Raw genomic sequence first — 17692 nt, 5'->3', positions numbered from 1 at the left:
AACATCATTGGCAACAATAATAATCAGGATGTGCTGTCCAAGGCTTTCATGGCCGGAATCCCTGGGTCACGCTGTCTGGCCGTGTTCTAGAAGCATTATCTCCTGACGTTTCGCCCACATCTATGGCAGGCATCCTCAGAGGTTGGGAGGTATACTTGTCATAGATGTGGGCGAAACGTCGGGAGAGAATGCTTCTGAAACATGGCCTGACAGCCCGGAAAACACACTACAACTCAATAATAATAATAATAATAATAAGAAGAAGAAGAAGAAGAAGAAGAAACCAGTGCAGGTGGTCCCGGTGGTGATGGGCACATTGGGTGCCGTGCCCAAAGATCTCAGCCGGCATTTGGAAACAATAGACATTGACAAAATCACGATCTGCCAACTGCAAAAGGCCACCCTGCTGGGATCTGTGCGCATCATCCGAAAATACATCACACAGTCCTAGACACTTGGGAAGTGTTCGACTTGTGATTTTGTGATACAAAATCCAGCATATCTATCTTGTTTGCTGTGTCATAAGAAATAATAATAATAATAATAATAATAATAATAATAATAATAATAATAATAATAATAATATTGCCAACTGCAAAAGGCCACCTTACTGGGATCTGCATGCATCATCCGAAAATACATCACACAGTCCTAGACACTTGGGAAGTGTTCGACTTGTGGTTTTGTGAAACGAAATCCAGCATGTCTATCTTGTTTGCTGTGTCATACAACATCGTTGTGTCAATAATAATAATAATAATAATAATAATAATAAACTTTATTTGTCTACTGCCCTATCTGTCTCCCCGAAGGGACTCTGGGTGGTCCAGGGCGGTTTCCAACATATAGGCAAGTGTTCAATTTCCGGCAGGAAAACCATTCAGACAATTCATTAAAAAAACACATTCAACAATATCACATAGCCTATTTTAACGTAACAAACAAAATAACAAAAACTGAAAGCATCATAAGAAGCTAAAATACACGAAAATAAAAAACGACAGTATTAAAAGCCCCTGTCATTGTAGCTCCAATGCCACTGCTGTCACTCCCGCTGTTGTTTGCTGGGCAGCCAATGCAGGAGAAGCACTTTTATGTGACACCTGGGGGGCTACAGCCCACACACCACTGTGTCGCGACACATCGTTTGGAGAGCTCTGCACTGGAAGGTTCCTGGTGACACAGGGTGATGGGATCACAGAATCCTCCAGTTGGGAGGGGCCAGGGCCATCCAGCCCAAACTCTCTTCTGCCCTCAAGGAACACCCGGGGGGGGGGGGGCTCCGCTGAGGGTCATGACAAGAGAAGGCGAGCGCCCAGAACTCTTCTCTCCAACTGGGACCAAAACAGAAGGTGGGCATCCAGTGGGAAGTGGGGAAGATGTGGCCAGAAACAACAGCCCACCCACCCACCCCCAATATAAACGGGCGGGGGTCACGCAGGAGGCCCTGGCCCAGGGGTCCTGGGAACTGGTGGGAAGCTAACAATCAGAAACTGGCATGGACAAAACTTTGGCCCTCCATGTTTTAGACTTCAACTCCCAGAAATCCCAGCCAGCTTATCACCTGTTAGGAATTGTGGGAGTTGAAGTCCAAAACACCTGGAGGGAGGGCCGAAGTTGGCCCAGGCCTGATCAAAAGCCACCCAGACTGGCCCAATGGCAAGGCCCAGGAAGGATCTCCAGCGCAGCCAGGATGCAGCCCAATCTGGCCAAAGTTCTAGCTGACACCCTGAATCCTCCCTTTGGAAATGGGGGATGGACCCCAAAGGGCAGCTGGGGAGCTGGAGGGGGGCACAGATTGCAGTGTTTGGGGTTAGTGCAAGGGGGTGAGGCACATCCCATTGTGTAATGAGGGCCACCCACCATCTCCGGATGCATCAGACGCAGGACACAGAGGGGCCCAGGGGCCACTCCAAGGGCGGGATTCACTGCCACAAGATGCACCACTGGCCGCACAACTTGGTGGGGTTTCAAAGGGGGCGGCCAGGGAAGTCCTGCTCCCCCTTATTCTATTCTGAGTTGGTCAGACCACACCTGGAATCACACTGTGTCCAATTCTGGGCACCGCAGTTGAAGGGAGATGTTGACGAGCTGGAAAGCGTCCAGAGGAGGGCGACTAAAATGATCAAAGGTCTGGAGAACAAGCCCTATGAGGAGCGGCTTAAAGAGCTGGGCATGTTTAGCCTGCAGAAGAGAAGGCTGAGCGGAGACATGATGAGGGCCATGTACAAATACGTGAAGGGAAGTCATAGGGAGGAGGGAGCAAGCTTGTTTTCTGCTGCCCTGGAGACGGAACAATGGCTTCAAACTACAAGAAAAGAGATTCCACCTGAACATCAGGAAGAACTTCCTCACTGTGAGAAGGGCTGTTCGACAGTGGAACTCTCTCTCTGCCCCGGACTGTGGTGGAGGCTCCTTCTTTGGAGGCTTTTAAGCATAGGCTGGATGGCCATCTGTTGGGGGTGCTTTGAATGCGATTTCCTGCTTCTTGGCAGAATGGGATTGGACTGGATGGCCCATGAGGTCTCTTCCGACTCTACGATTCTATGATTCTATGCTGTCCATTCTCAGGGTCCTAGAGTAAGAAGAGGCACCTCCCGTTTTCCCTCCCTGAGACTGTTTGAAACTGTGCCTTCATTATCTATTTCTGTCCTGCTCCAACAGAAGCAGCATCTTCTATTTAATCCTCATCTACACTGCTTTATAATGCAGATTGGCCTGCTTGGTAAGGTCAGTGTGCACTCATACAGTGTAACTGCATTGAGCTGGATTCTGTGAGTCTAGGGCCCCATTTATAACTGCCGTATTAAACCCATACTTACCTGCATTGAGCTGGATGTTCTGAGTCTCTACTACCATATGATGGAGTTCAAAGTACATAATCTGGACTTTGTATGCAGTGTAGATGGGTCCTAAGGCAAGCATGTCATGCAGTTCAATCTGCATTATAATGGCAGTGAAGAGTGTCCTCCCCTTGTGCCTCCCTTGCTCTTCCTGCCCATTCAAATGCATGGCCAGACTGGCCCTTCTCCCACCACTTCCTCTCTCCTCCCTTTTTATATCAATTTGTTTCTCTGGAGAAGAGGAAGCCTTCCTTTGCCTGCTTCCTCCATTCACACGCAGGTTTGCCCTACATCTATACAGGCAGTCCCTGAGTTGGGAACAAGAGAGGGTCTGGAGGTTCGTTCTCAAGTTGGATTTGATTGTAAGTCGGAACAGGGACATGTTTAAAGTGCAAGTCCAGTCAAATGCTTTTTCATACACACACACACACACACACACACAAGCTTTGGATGGCGTAGGGAAAGGCTGTGTCATTTCTTTTGCTGACAGGGGCCTTTCTAGGGATAAGCACTGTGGAATTGTGATAAAAATATGATATATGGTTTGTGTGGGTATGAATGGAAGATGTATGAATGAGAGCTAAATTTTGGAGACACTATTCTAAAATTAAGGTCTACAATGACTAACTACCTGCTTGCTGAACTGTAATTAAAAGTTGCTAATAAGACCTGGAATAGTTGACCTGCCTGGTAAACTGTGATAAGAACTGTGACAGTGATAAGAGAAATGTTTACAACTGTTAAGAAGGACACAATAACAACACCAATCAAGAAGAGTCAACCTGTGGTCCAGGAAACTGAGATGGAGCCAGAATTGAAGAAGTCTATCATTCATTTAAAACTTTAGGATAACATCAGCAAAATTTTGCTATATAAGTGACCTTATGACAATCCAGAAATTGTGACAGACAGCGACGCTGTTCACCTGCCATGCTCTGCTCCATTGGGAAGGAGAGAGAGAGTGTGTCTGTGTCAGATCTGCAATGGGAAAGCAGGATTCTGGTCCCTTTTGGGCCTCCTTTTCTCAAGGGAAGAAAGAGTGCATTTTGGGGTCATTGTGTGTGTTGCAGGGAATCAGTTCTGCTCTATGGAAAAAAGGGGTCTGATCCTTGGCACTGTTCTTAAGGAAAGAGAAATTCTGGCGCTTTGGCATTTTGGGATTTTGTGTTGGCAGGCTGCAGTGGAAGCTGGGCCCGGGCTAAGCAGGTGCTTCTCCAAAGAGGGAGAAGGGATATTGTGACATGTGTATGCATGAAGATGGATGCAGGTAGATGTGTGTGAACACTGAGTGAAAATGTAGCCCCCTTGTTTCTTAATCAATGTAACAGTAGGGTTGTTGTATGTTTTCCGGGCTGTATGGCCATGTTCTAGAAGTATTCTCTCCTGACGTTCCGCCCACATCTATGGGAGGCATCCTCAGAGGTTGTGAGGTACCTCAGGAGAGGTACAGCCCGGAAAACATACAACAACCCTGTGATCCCGGCCATGAAAGCCTTCGACAACACAATGTAACAGTAGGTTGTTGAGAATCCAATGTATTGACATAGAATCTGTAGGTCTGTATGTCTAAATGTCATTCTTTGTTGTTCTGTAAAAGTTCTGATCTACCTCTCTCACTGAAATTGCAATAAAAAGAACCGATGCTTTAAGGTTATTGAAAAGCACTCTCTGGAGAGAGTTCCAGACTGACTCTGTGGCTCCAAACAGAATCATTCCTGGACTTTGTATATGTCAATTTCCTCCAAGTGTTGCCTTCCTGTTTAGGATGTGACTCCCTCCTCAGAGATGCCCCCCCCCCCCCCCGTGTTCGTCCTCCAGGACAGTCAGCTCTGATCAAGGAAACCTCAGGGAGTCCCCAAGTTACAAACAAGAGAGGTTCTGTAGGTTTGTTCTTAAGTTGAATTTGTTTCAAACAGGGACATATATATATATGCTTTGAAACTCTTTCAGTGTTTCCTTTGCTGTCTGTTTGTTCCTAAGTTAAATTTCTGTGTTGCTGTGAGTTTTCCAGGCTGTCTGGCCATGTTCCAGAAGCATTCTCTCCTGACGTTTTGCCTACATCTATGGCAGGCATCCTCAGAGGTTGTGAGGTCTGTTGGAAAGTCAGCAAGTTGGGTTGATATCCCTGTGGAATGACGCCCAGGGTGCGAGAAAGAAAGAACTCTTGTCTTTGGGGGGGGGGGGGGGAGGAAGGTTGCCATTGGCCACCTTCATTAGCATTGAATGGCCTTTCAGTTTCAAACCTGGCTGTGTCCTGCCTGGGGGAATCCTTTGTTAGGAGGTGCCAGCTGGCCCTGATTATTTCTTGTCTGGAATTCCCCCGTTTTCAGCGTGTTGTTCTTTATTTACTACCCTGATTCTAGAGGCTTTTAAAATACTGGGGGCCAGATTGAATTGTACTTGGTGGTTGATTGATATTATTACTGCTGTATTAACTCTTGTTTTATTGTCTTACCGTGTTTTATATTTTGTATATTGTTCAATGTATTTATGCTGTTGTTTTTGTAAATTGTTCTGGTCGGGCCTTGCCCCATGTAAGCTGCCCCGAGTCCCCGTGGAGAGGTGGTGGCGGGGTATAAATAAAGTGTTTTTTATTATTATTGTGTTCATGTTCATGGTTTCCTCCTTTCTGTGGAGATTCCCCACCTGCTTTTTGTGGATTTCGTTGGCTTCTCTGTGTTGCCTGGCACGGTGGTGGTCACAGTGGTCCAGCATGTCTCTGTTCTCCAGTAATAATATTCCGAGCCCAGATTCGATCCTCAAGGGCTCTGCTATGGCCGACTTCTCTGGCTGAGTGAGTCTGCCGTGCCTTTCATGTCCTTTGAGTTGTGCCTGGCATTGCAGCTGCGTTTGGGGGTCCCTATGTCGACTTGTCCACAGCTGCATGGGATACGACAGACTCCTCTTGTCCTTAGCTGAACGTAGCATTGGTTGGATTTCCTTGGTGGGTCTGGAGATAGTTTGTAGGTTGTGTTTCGTCATCCGCTTCCCTTGCTGTCTTGTCTGAGGAGCACCTTTCCTCTGGACGGGCCTTTCCTTCTTTCCCTTGGCTCTCGCGCTTTGTTCTTGGCCTTGAAGCCCTTCTGACGGAGTCTCCATCCACCTAAGCCTTGAAGAGCACAGAGGAGGGTGAAGAGCTCGCTCTTCAGAGTCTGCTTTGCTGCCTGTTCAGAAGACTTCGCCTCACTTCCTGTTCCTGTGAGAACTGGATTTTGGAAAATGTGTCCTGTGGCAACAAGGCCTGGAGGAACAGCTTCTGTGGGGGAGACCCTTTTTATCCGTGAGGATAACACACGGTGGAGAAGTGCGTTAAAGCACTGAGCTGGAGACTGAAAGGTCCCAGGTTCAAACCCCGGGAGCAGCGTGTTAATATATATTATATTAATATAATATATATAATATAATACTATAATAATAATAATAATACTTTTTCCAAAAGTATTGGAAAATGAGCACGCAAAGATACTGTGGGACTTCCGAATCCAGACTGACAAAGTTCTGGAACACAACACACCAGACATCACAGTTGTGGAAAAGAACAAGGTTTGAATCATGGATGTCGCCATCCCAGGTGACAGTCGCATTGACGAAAAACAACAGGAAAAACTCAGCCGCTCTCAGGACCTCAAGATTGAACTCCAAAGACTCTGGCAGAAACCAGTGCAGGTGGTCCCGGTGGTGATGGGCACATTGGGTGCCGTGTCAAAAGATCACAGCTGGCATTTGGAAACAACAGACATTGACAAAATCACAATCTGCCAGCTGCAAAAGGCCACCCTGCTGGGATCTGCGCACATCATCCGAAAATACATCACACAGTCCTAGACACTTGGGAAGTGTTCAAATTGTGATTTTGTGATATGAAATCCAGCATATCTATCTTGTTTGCTGTGTCATACAATAACAACAACAACAACAACAGTCCTAGACACTTGGGAAGTGTTCGACTTGTGATTTTGTGATACAAAATCCAGTATGTCTATCTTGTTTGCTGTGACATTCAATAAAATAATTTTATTTGTACCCCGCCTCCATCTTCCTCTAAGGGGACTCGGGGCGGCTCACAGATAATACCAGATAAAAACAATAACAATATACAATACATCAATGAGCAAAAACATACGCAAATTATAAAATTTAAACATTAACCTCTAGATATAAAAACACAGTTGATAAAACATGGAATTAAAAACAGCGAGGTTATGATAACAGACTAAGTAAAGTGCACATGATAAAAGTTGTAAAGCCAAGATAACAGAATAAAGTGCTGCAGTTTCGTTGGGGATCAATTTGGGATGGGAGGGGCCCTGAGTTCATATCAAATTAGCCAGGAAAAGAGCCACCGATGCAAAAATGGTCAAGAAACACAACTGTGACGGGGATGGGCCATCTTCAACCCAAGGCCTGTGCGAAGAGCCACGTGTTCAGGCGAGGGGTGTAGGGAATGCTGGGAGTTGGAGTCCCAAATACCTGGAGGGAGGGAGAGCGAGGGAGGGGGGGCGAGGGGTCCCAGGCCTGCTCCGCGTGAAACTCAACCGAGTCCGAACCCGGCGGGGAAGGGGCGGGGCCTGTGCCGGAAGACGGGGTGGCGCGGGGGCCGCCGGGGCGTGTAGTCCCCTCCTCGCGCCCTCCTTCCTTCCTGGAGACTCGCCTTCCCGGCAGCGCTCGGGGCCCGGCGTCCGGGTGACGTCTTGCGCGGGGATTGGGCCAGGCGGCGGCGGAGTGGGCGGGGCGTGCGCACGCGGCGGCGGCGGCGGCAGCTGTTCTGTTGCGACAGAAGGAAGAGAAGCGAAGCGAAGAGCCGGGCCGGGAAGAGGAGAGGAGAAGGCGCCGGAGGAGCCCGGAGGGAGCGAGCGAGCGAGCGAGCGAGCGAGCGAGGAAGCCGGCCGGAGAGCGAGAAGAGCGGGCGGCGCGGGCAGGAAGCGAGAGGTGGAAGCGGCGCCCGGAAGGTAGGCCCTGAGGCCTCGGGGGTGGGTGGCCTCGGGCCGGCCGCGAGGAGCCTGAGGGACTGAGGGAAGGCCCACGAGGCCAGGCCTCGCCCGCCTCACTGGCTCCGTCCCCACGCCCCGAAGGAAGGGCGCGCAGGGCGGGTTACCCGCCCAATACAAATAATGATAATAATAATAATAATAAAAACTTTATTTATAGACCGCCCTACCTCCTCAGGGGACTCAGGGCGGTTTCCAACATCGCCAGGAAACAGCACAACAACTTGAAAACAAACAACAACAAAACATAATACAATCATGAGCATAAGGACACTAAACATACAAACCAATCTATTAACCACAGGCTTAAGGACTTATATGAGTCTATACTATGTGGCAATGCATTATATGGGTATAGTAATAATGATAGTAGTAGTAATAATAATAATAATAATAATAAGCCACCCTACCTCCTCAGGAAACCATACAACAACTTAAAACCAAACCGCAACAAAACATAATACAATCATGAACATAAGGACACTAAACATACAAACCAATCTAACCACAGGCTTAAGAACATATATGAGTCTATACTATATGGCAATGCATTATATGGGTATAGTAATAATGATAGTAGTAATAATAATAATAATAAGCCACCCTACCTCCTCAGGAAACCATACAACAACTTAAAACCGAACCACAACGAAACATAATACAATCATGAGCATAAGTAGACGAAACATACAAATCAATCAATTAACCACAGGTTTAAAAACTTATATGAGTCTATACTATATGGCAATGCAATGCATTTATATGAGCATAGTAATAATGATGATGATAATAATAATAATAATAAGCCACCCTACCTCCTCAGGAAACCATACAACAACTTAAAACCAAACCACAACAAAACATAATACAATCATGAGCATAAGTAGACGAAACATACAAATCAATCAATTAACCACAGGTTTAAAAACTACAGTAAAGTCTCACTTATCCAAGACTCGCTTATCCAACGTTCTGGATTATCCAGTGCATTTTTGTAGTCAATGTTTTCAATACATCATGATATTTTGGTGCTAAATTCGTAAATACAGTAATTACTACATAGCGTTACTGCGTATTGAACTACTTTTTCTGTCAAATTTGTTATATAACATGATGTTTTGGTGCTTAATTGGTAAAATCATAACCTAATTTGGTGTTTAATAGGCTTTTCCTTAATCCCTCCTTATCCAAGATATTCGCTTATCCAAGGTTCTGCCGGCTCGTTTAGCTTGGATAAGTGAGACACTACAGTAATAACAAAATACTCCATTAGTAGGCCAGGATACAGTGATCAAGGGTTCGACGTTGGAACGGCCAACTATAAGTATGTATTTTATCCCGTTTTTGTGTGTTTACCTGGGCTTGGCCCCATGTTAGCTGCCCGAGTCCCTTTGGGTAGATGGAGCCGGGGTGCAGACATAAAGTTGTTGCTATTTTTATTATTATCATCATCATCATTATCATTATCATTGTCATCATTATTATTAAGTGCTAGTCAGGATAGGTGCAACAGTATGGCATAGGGCCAGGACGTGTGTGAAGTGCTGAGCGGGGTCATAGCCGGGAGGGACGAGGGTTAGCCCTGCTCAAAGATCTGCAGGAACCACCAGGTTTTCAGATCCTTGCAGAAAGAAGACCGAGGTGGTGTTTGCCTAATCTCTCTGGGGAGGGTGTTCCAGAGCCGGGATGGGGCCACCACCAACAAGGCCATCTCCCTCGTCCCCAACAAACATTGTAGTGACGGTGGCAGGAGCGAGAGGAAGGCTTTCCCAGAAGATCTTAGAGCCCGCTCCGGTTTGTAGGGGGAGATGTGATCACAATACAATACAATACAAATCAAAGCACACTGAACATAGAATGCAAGAAAAAAACCACACAGAGCATCATAACAATAGCCAGAAATAAAATATAAACAAATATTAATAATAATCCTAATAATAACTTTATTTTTGTATCCCACTTCTATCTCCCCCAAAGGGACTCGGGGTGGCTTACATGGGGACCAAGTCCGGTCAACATAGTTAAAATATAACACAATACAGTTCATAAAACAACATCATAAAGCAATATAAAACAATATCATATAACATAGTATAAAGCAGTGGCTCTCACCCTTCCTAATGCCGTGACCCCTTAATACAGTTCCTCATGTTGTGGTAACCCCCACAACCATAAAATTATTTCTGTTGCTACTTAATAACTGTCATTTTGCTGTTGTTAGGAATCAATGTAAATATGCCGGATGTATTTTCATTCACTGGACCACATTTGGCACACATACCTACCTCATACACCAAAATTTGAATACTGGTGGGGTTGGGAAGGGGATTGGTTTTGTCATTTGGGAGTTGTAGTTGCTGGGATGTATAGTTAAACTACAATCAAAAAGCATTCTGAACTCCACCCAATGATGAAACTGAACCAATCTTGACACACAGAACTCCCATGACTAACAGAAAATACTGGAAGGGTTTGCTGGGCATTGTCCTTGCGTTTTGAGTTGTAGTTCACCTACATCCAGAGAGCACTGTGGACTCCAAACAATGATGGATTTGGACTGAACTCAACATCAGTACTCAATATGCCCAAATCTAAACACTGGTGGAGTTTGGGGAAAATAGACCTTGGCATTTGGGAGTTGTAGTTGCTGGGATTTATAGTTCACCTACAATCAAACAGCCCCGTGAAACCCACCAACGATAGAATAGGGCCAAACTTCCCACATGACCAGCAGAAAATACCGGAGGGATTTGTGTTCCTAAGACCATCAAAATTTGTGTTTTCTGATGGCCTTTAGCGACCTCTTTGAAACCCCCCTCGCGAGCTCCAAGTTAAAGACAACAATTGAACAAACAACTAACAACTTGATATAGTAAACAGCTACTGGACTCGGGCAGGCAGTCAAGTAGAAATCAGTTGCAAGGGCAGGGCTGATGGATACACTGCAAAAACCAGTGGAACATCCATGTTTTTAGGCCCTTATGAAAGGTGGCCAGGGTGAGTGCCAGCCTAATCTCCCAAGAATGCCACCACCGAGAAGGCCCTCCTCCACGTCCCCATGATTGTGGAGACCTCAGCCCTCCAGATGTTTTGGACTCCAACTCCCACCATTTCTAACAGCCTCAGGCCCCTTCCTTTCCCCCCTCGGCCGCTTAAGCGGCCGAGGGGGAAAAGGAAGGGGCCTGAGGCTGTTAGAAATGGTGGGAGTTGGAGTCCAAAACATCTGGAAGGAAGGCCCAAGCTTGCCCATGCCTGCTTTAGTGGATCAGAGTCGAAAGCTGAGCGTCCTCCCTCCCACAGAGACACAGAGAGCGGAAGAGCCCTTGCCGCCATGCCGTCGGACCTGGCGAAAAAGAAAGCGGCCAAGAAGAAGGAGGCGGCCAAAGCCCGGCAGCGGCCCAAGCGCAGCCCCGAGGAGGAGGAGGAGGAGGCCACCGCCAACGGGAGCCAGGGCCAAGACGGGACCCGCACCCCCGCACCGGAAGCAGGAGGTCAGCAATCACACCCCCCCCCCAAAGTTAGCACAACTCTGACCAGAAGTCACCCCCCTTGCCCACTGACCCCTCCTGTGACCCCCCAGGGGACGTGGACGAGGCCAGCCGGGCGCTGGAGGCCTTCGAGCTGAAGAAGGCGGCGGCGCGGGCGGTGACGGGGGCCCTGGCCTCGCACCCCAACTCCACCGACGTCCACATCATCAGCCTGGCGCTCACCTTCCACGGGCAGGAGCTGCTCAGCGACACCAAGCTGGAGCTCAACTCCGGGCGCAGATACGGGCTCATTGGGCTCAACGGCACTGGTAAATAATAGAGGCACGGGTGGAGGGGGGTGTTGCAGAAGGTGGTGTCCCTTCCTTGAATTGTGGATCATTTCCAGAAAATCTGGGCCCTCCCAAGTGTTTTGGACTTCAACTCCCACAATTCCTAACAGCCTACCAGCACGTTAGGCACAAACCCAAGTTTGCCTGGGAACAAGCAATTAGTCCGGGACATGGGGAGTTTTTAGTTTGTGATATTCTTATGTGACTGCTTTGTGTAATTGTGTTTCCCAGTCTTGGTTTGTGTCTAAAAGTAAGACTTTTGTCTGTGAACCATTATTATAGTTCAGCCCATGGTTGTGCCTGGTCCAAATATCAATGAGGAACTGGATCATGGGATTTCTGGGCCTGTGAGCCAGCATGACATTTTGCATCCTGAAACTGAGCCGATTGATTGTCTGTTGCTTGGCTAATTTTTTTATGATACTTTAATTTTACTTATTTTTATTGTTTTTAATATATCTTATTGTTTATGTTTTTAACTGTGTCAGTTTGTACTTTGTTTGTATTGGGCTTGATTCCACTTGTAATCTGCCCCAAGTCCCTTCAGGGAGATGGTGGCAGGATAGAATAATAGTTATTGCTATTATTAGTATTTATTAGTGAATGCCACATTCCAGAGAGGGGTCCACATGCTGTTGAGAATTGTTTCTCTAGGAAAGCAAGGTCAGAGACTGAAGTGAGCTCAGAGAATAAAATCCCAGGTGGAGAGGATAATGAGCTGGTAGAAAAGAGACTTAGTTTTTGTAAACTTCATGCTACTCAACAGAATCTCTGAAGGTCACAGTGCTTGTTACAGAAAAGGCTATTATTTATTTATTTATTTATTTGCGACATTTATATACCGCCCTTCTCACCCCGAAGGGGACTCAGGGCGGTTTACAAGTATATATACATACAATATATTATATTATATTATACAACTATATTATCAGGAATTCATGGGAAAAGGCATGATTTTATGTGTATATTAGAGAGGCTGCGGGGTTTTGCCAGCCAGTCTGGTCTACGCCAGTATTGAGGCAACAGCTCATGCCAAGTCCTAGTCAAGCCTGCCAAGGGAATTCTAGTTCCATGTCTTTGATCATGTTTCATGCTTCCAAGTTGAAAGGATCGTTTCTGGTTTTTTGTATTGGATTTTATGCTGCTTGTACTCCTGTTCTGGGTGTCTTATTGCTTTGTGTTTTTGAAACTACTCTTGTACCTTGAACCTTGTGGACTATTTCCTACATTTAGACTTGGAAGTTTTTACTATTTTTGCTGAACTGCCTTTTATATAATCTTCAACAAACTGCGTTGGCGATTTAACTTGGACTGGAGTGTGGTGGTTCAGTACGGAGGTGCTTCCTGCCCTGGAGGTCAACCACCACCATGCCTTTCCTGCTCCACCCGCAGGGAAATCCATGCTGCTGTCGGCCATCGGGAAGCGGGAGGTGCCCATCCCAGAGCACATCGACATCTACCACTTGACCCGGGAGATGCCCCCCAGCGAGAAGACGCCCCTGCAGTGCGTGATGGAGGTGGACACGGAGAGGGCCATGCTGGAGCGGGAGGCCGAGCGCCTGGCCCACGAAGATGGTGACTGGCTCATCCGGCTGGGCAGGGCTGGGGAAGGGGCAGGGGACGGCCCTCTTGCAGGCGCAGGGGGCAAAGGGCCTTGTGCTTGGGTGCGGGGAGGGAAGCCTCCTGCCACTCACTCCCTTCTCTCCTCCCCGCCTTGCCTTCCCAAAGCCGAGTGTGAGAAGCTGCTGGAGCTGTACGAGCGGCTGGAAGAGCTGGACGCGGACAAGGCAGAGATGCGGGCCTCGCGGATCCTGCACGGCCTGGGCTTCTCTCCCCTCATGCAGCGCAAGAAGCTCAAGGACTTCAGCGGGGGCTGGCGCATGCGGGTGGCCCTGGCCAGGTGGGTCATGGGCGGAGCATGCGTGGGTGAGGTGGGGTGGGGGGCTCCTACCTGGTCCTTGGCTCCGCCCCTGACCCCGCCCCCATCTCCCACAGGGCCCTCTTCATCCGGCCCTTCATGCTGCTCCTGGACGAGCCCACCAACCACCTGGACCTGGACGCCTGCGTCTGGTTGGAGGAGGAGCTCAAGACGTGAGTGCGGGGGAGGGGCCCATTGAGGGAGGGGCTCTCCTACCGGCCCCCACTACCCCCTACCACTCCCTCACTGCCCCCCCCCCCACCCTTGCAGGTTCAAGCGCATCCTGGTGCTCATCTCCCACTCCCAGGACTTCCTCAACGGCGTCTGCACCAACATCATCCACATGCACAACCGCAAGCTCAAGTACTACACGGTGAGACCTGTCAGAAGTATTAAAAAAATTAGCTAGGTATTTTTAATTACAAAAATGTAAGTCAAGCACTGAAAGGGTTAAATGAGCTAGTGTTGCCCGGAGGAGAGTGAGCAGGCCGAAGCCTGTTGGAATTAGTGGGCCAAAGCTAGTGTCGTCCTGAGGTGTGTTAGTCAGCCCCTGTGAGAGAACGCTTGAGTGTGTGGTAGGCCTCAGTGTGAGGTAAACTTCAGTGAGAGAAGCCCTAGGTTGAAGGCCTCAAGTGTAAAGCTACTGTGTAAAACTCCTGTGTAAGTTCAGTGTGAGAGGAGGCTCTGTGAAAGCGAAGCTGTTTTATCTGCATGAGAAAGAAGCCCAGCGTGGAAACAAAGAAGGAAGTATAAAGGACTTTTTTTGTGTTATGGAAACCTTGTGTTTGTAAATAGTGCAACCATATTTTGCTGCAAAGCAAAGCCTCCAAAGAAAGAGATCACATTGGTCTCTGTGTTTTTGTTCTTTTTAATCACTCGTGGCTACTGGTGCTGGGTCACGCTGTTGCTAATCAGTTACTCCGCTGTGCATTCATGGGGAGGGTCTTTTGTTAAGCCCACTCACCCAACACAACCCTCCCGTTCTCAAGTCTTGGGTTTGGGGCTTTCTTGATGGGTGTGATTGAGGGGTGGCATCCCAGGTGGCCGTGCACTGAGTCCGTACATCCGTCTGTCCATCCTGCAGGGCAACTACGACCAGTACGTCAAGACCCGGCTGGAGCTGGAGGAGAACCAGATGAAGCGCTTCCACTGGGAGCAGGACCAGATCGCCCACATGAAGGTGCCGCTTCCTGCTTCTGGTCTTGGGGGGGCAAGTGGTTCTTCCCTGGAAACACCCCTTCTGACCCCTTCTTCCTTTCCTTCTGCTGCAGAACTACATTGCCCGCTTTGGCCACGGAAGTGCCAAGTTGGCCCGCCAAGCGCAGAGCAAAGAGAAGACCCTCCAGAAGATGATGGCCTCGGGCCTGACCGAGCGGGTCATTACGGACAAGGTCAGGCCCTGGGCGAGGGGATGGAGGGGGGTTCCCTTGGGTGGGGGGGGGGGCGGGGCTTTCTGAGCCAGAGCCTGACCAGACCCTCCTGCCCCTTCCTCTTACTCTGCAGACACTCTCCTTCTGCTTCCCCGCCTGCGGCAAGATCCCTCCACCGGTCATCATGGTGCAGAACGTGAGCTTCCGATACTCCAAAGACGGGGTGAGCAGAAGGGCAGGAACCGGGGGAGGGGGGGCTTTGCTCAGCACCAGGCTTATGTACTTACCGTCTTTGTAATTTTTGTGGGGGATCAGCCTTGGATTTACAACAACTTGGAGTTTGGAATTGACCTGGACACACGGGTGGCCTTGGTGGGGCCCAACGGCGCAGGGAAGTCCACGCTTCTGAAGCTCCTGACGGGAGAGGTACGTGTTGTCATCCGCCTGTCCCCCCAATCCTGATCTGGGGGGGAGGCAATGGGGCAGTGCTTGGCCCAGGACAGCCTGACCGGTCTCCCTCCCCCCTCCCTCCCTCCCTCCCCTTCCAGCTCCTGCCCTCGGATGGCATGATTCGCAAGCACTCGCACGTCAAGATCGGCAGGTACCACCAGGTATGTCACAGGGGCGTCTCAGGAGGGCAGGCTGGCTCTGCTGAAGGGCTGGGACGGAGGGCAGAGACCGCCCTTTGCAAGAGCCTGGAGCCCGGCCTCGAAGGCACGGCCGCTCTCCTTGGCTCCCCTCACACACCCTGCTCTGCCCCCCACCCCCCCTTCTGCCCAACAGCACTTGCAAGAGCAGCTGGACCTGGACCTCTCCCCACTGGAGTACATGATGAAGTGCTACCCGGAGATCAAGGAGAAGGAGGAGATGAGGAAGGTCATTGGCCGCTACGGACTGACCGGGAAGCAGCAGGTGAGCAGCAAGAGAGGGAGCGAGAGAGGGAGGGAGGGGTGTGCCCCTGGTGCCTGGGGGTCCCACAGAACTCTGGGCGGTCCATGCTCTGCTGCCTTCCAGGTTGGGGCTTTGGGGGTGGCCCCTGCTGCTCCTAAAGGGGAGGATGGCCCTTTCCTTTGTTTGGGGAGGGGGCCCGGATAATCCAGCTGCCGCCTGACACACCTGTCCACCTGTCTGCCCGCCCAGGTGAGCCCCATCCGCAACCTGTCGGACGGCCAGAAGTGCCGCGTGTGCTTCGCCTGGCTGGCCTGGCAAAACCCCCACATGCTCTTCCTGGACGAACCCACCAACCACCTGGACATCGAGACCATTGACGCCTTGGCCGACGCCATCAGCGACTTTGAGGGGGGCATGATGCTGGTCAGCCACGACTTCCGGCTCATCCAGCAGGTCAGGAGACCCGGGGGGGGGGGGGGGGGTTGGAGGGGGTCAGGGGAGTATCTGGGGCGGGGTTGGGGGGGGGGTTCAACCACCCAGGTGGGAGCAGGACAGGACAGGATTGGGAAGAGGGGGGTTGTTCGGGGGTGGGGGGCTCCCCATTACCAGGATATCCTCGGAGGACGAGGGCAAGCTGTAAAATGATAGCCGTCTTCCGTCCTGGCTCCATCTCAGTTTCCTGGACCAGATGTTGACTCTTTTTGATGGGTGTTGGCCTTGTGTTGACTTCCTTCTTAACAGTTGTAAACATTTCCTTAACTTGATGCAAACATTTCTCTTATCATTGTCACAGTTCTTATCACAGTTTACCAGGCAGGTCAACTATTTCAGTTCTCATTATCAGGTTTTAATTACAGTTCAGCAAGCAGGCAGATATAATAATAATAATAATTATTATTATTATTTTATTTTTGTATCCCGCCACCATCTCCCCAGAGGGACTCGGGGCAGCTTACAGATATAAAACCAACATACAATAATATCAAATACAAAAACACACAAATTTAAAAGGCATTAAAAATCACGTTAGTCATTGCAGGCCTTAATATTTTTGAATGGTGTTTCCAAAATTACTAGCTTCGTTGATTCCTCTCCCATACAGTTCATTCATATCTTATATCATATAAAATCCACCTTTATCAAATCTGCACATTATATTTTTGTGTCAGCCTTCCTCGCTCCCAATGGCAGGAGATCCTCACCCCCCCCCCCTCCCTATTTTGCATCAGGTGGCGCAGGAGATCTGGGTCTGCGAGAAGCGGACGATCACCAAGTGGCCCGGAGACATCCTCTCCTACAAGGAGCATCTCAAGTCCAAGCTGCTGGACGAGGAGCCGGCCCTCGCCAAGAAGACCCACAGCGCCTGAGCCCCACGGCAGGCAGTCGGGGCGGGGAGGGGAGGAGGGAGGGAGGGAGGGAGGGAGGGGGCAAGGTTGGGCCTTTCCTCAGAGACTGGTGGCCCCCAACCTGCCAAGTCGCCCCCTCCTCCTCCCCAACGGCCTGGGAACGGAAAGGACCCTCTCTTCAGTTCCTGATGCTGCTGCTGCTCTGACCTTTGGCCCTGCTCTGCTCCCCCCTCGCCCCCCCCCCACATACACACACAGCTTTGCCTCTGGGAACACCAAGCTCTTCCCCCAACACACACACTCACAGCCCCCCCCCTCTGCCCCCAATGCCACTCTTGGTCCGTTGTGCTGACCGCCAGCGCCCCCTCCCCTCCCCTCCCGCTCTGCCTTTGGGGGGCCACCTTCTTCCTCCCCCTCCCCCACCCTCTGGGGGCCAGGGGGCCTGGTGTGCCCCCCCTTCCCCCCCCTCCGGAGCAGGGCCCCCCTTTCCGCCTCAGTTTCCAGTCTTCACTCCAAACT

At 49.7% G+C, this 17692-nt stretch overlaps 1 protein-coding gene across 1 annotated transcript; it reads left to right on the top strand.

Annotated features, from left to right (window-relative positions):
• The first annotated feature begins 7700 nt into the window (after positions 1 to 7700).
• Positions 7701 to 17309, top strand: abcf2 (ATP binding cassette subfamily F member 2). The gene is made up of 15 exons (XM_062958181.1): positions 7701 to 7792; positions 11132 to 11322; positions 11412 to 11627; positions 13041 to 13223; positions 13377 to 13548; positions 13644 to 13739; positions 13837 to 13939; positions 14651 to 14746; positions 14838 to 14957; positions 15070 to 15159; positions 15252 to 15362; positions 15485 to 15547; positions 15720 to 15848; positions 16077 to 16280; positions 17057 to 17309. Exons 2-15 carry the CDS (start codon positions 11163 to 11165, stop codon positions 17192 to 17194), a joined length of 1881 nt encoding a protein of 626 aa, XP_062814251.1. The 5' UTR covers positions 7701 to 7792; positions 11132 to 11162; the 3' UTR covers positions 17195 to 17309.
• Positions 17310 to 17692: the final 383 nt, after the last annotated feature.

This window comes from Anolis carolinensis, chromosome 6 (assembly GCF_035594765.1).
Source record: "Anolis carolinensis isolate JA03-04 chromosome 6, rAnoCar3.1.pri, whole genome shotgun sequence".
NCBI classification, from domain to species: Eukaryota; Metazoa; Chordata; class Lepidosauria; order Squamata; family Dactyloidae; genus Anolis; species Anolis carolinensis.
Note: the sequence above shows the minus strand (reverse complement) of the source record. Positions and strands in the feature narration are given on the sequence as shown.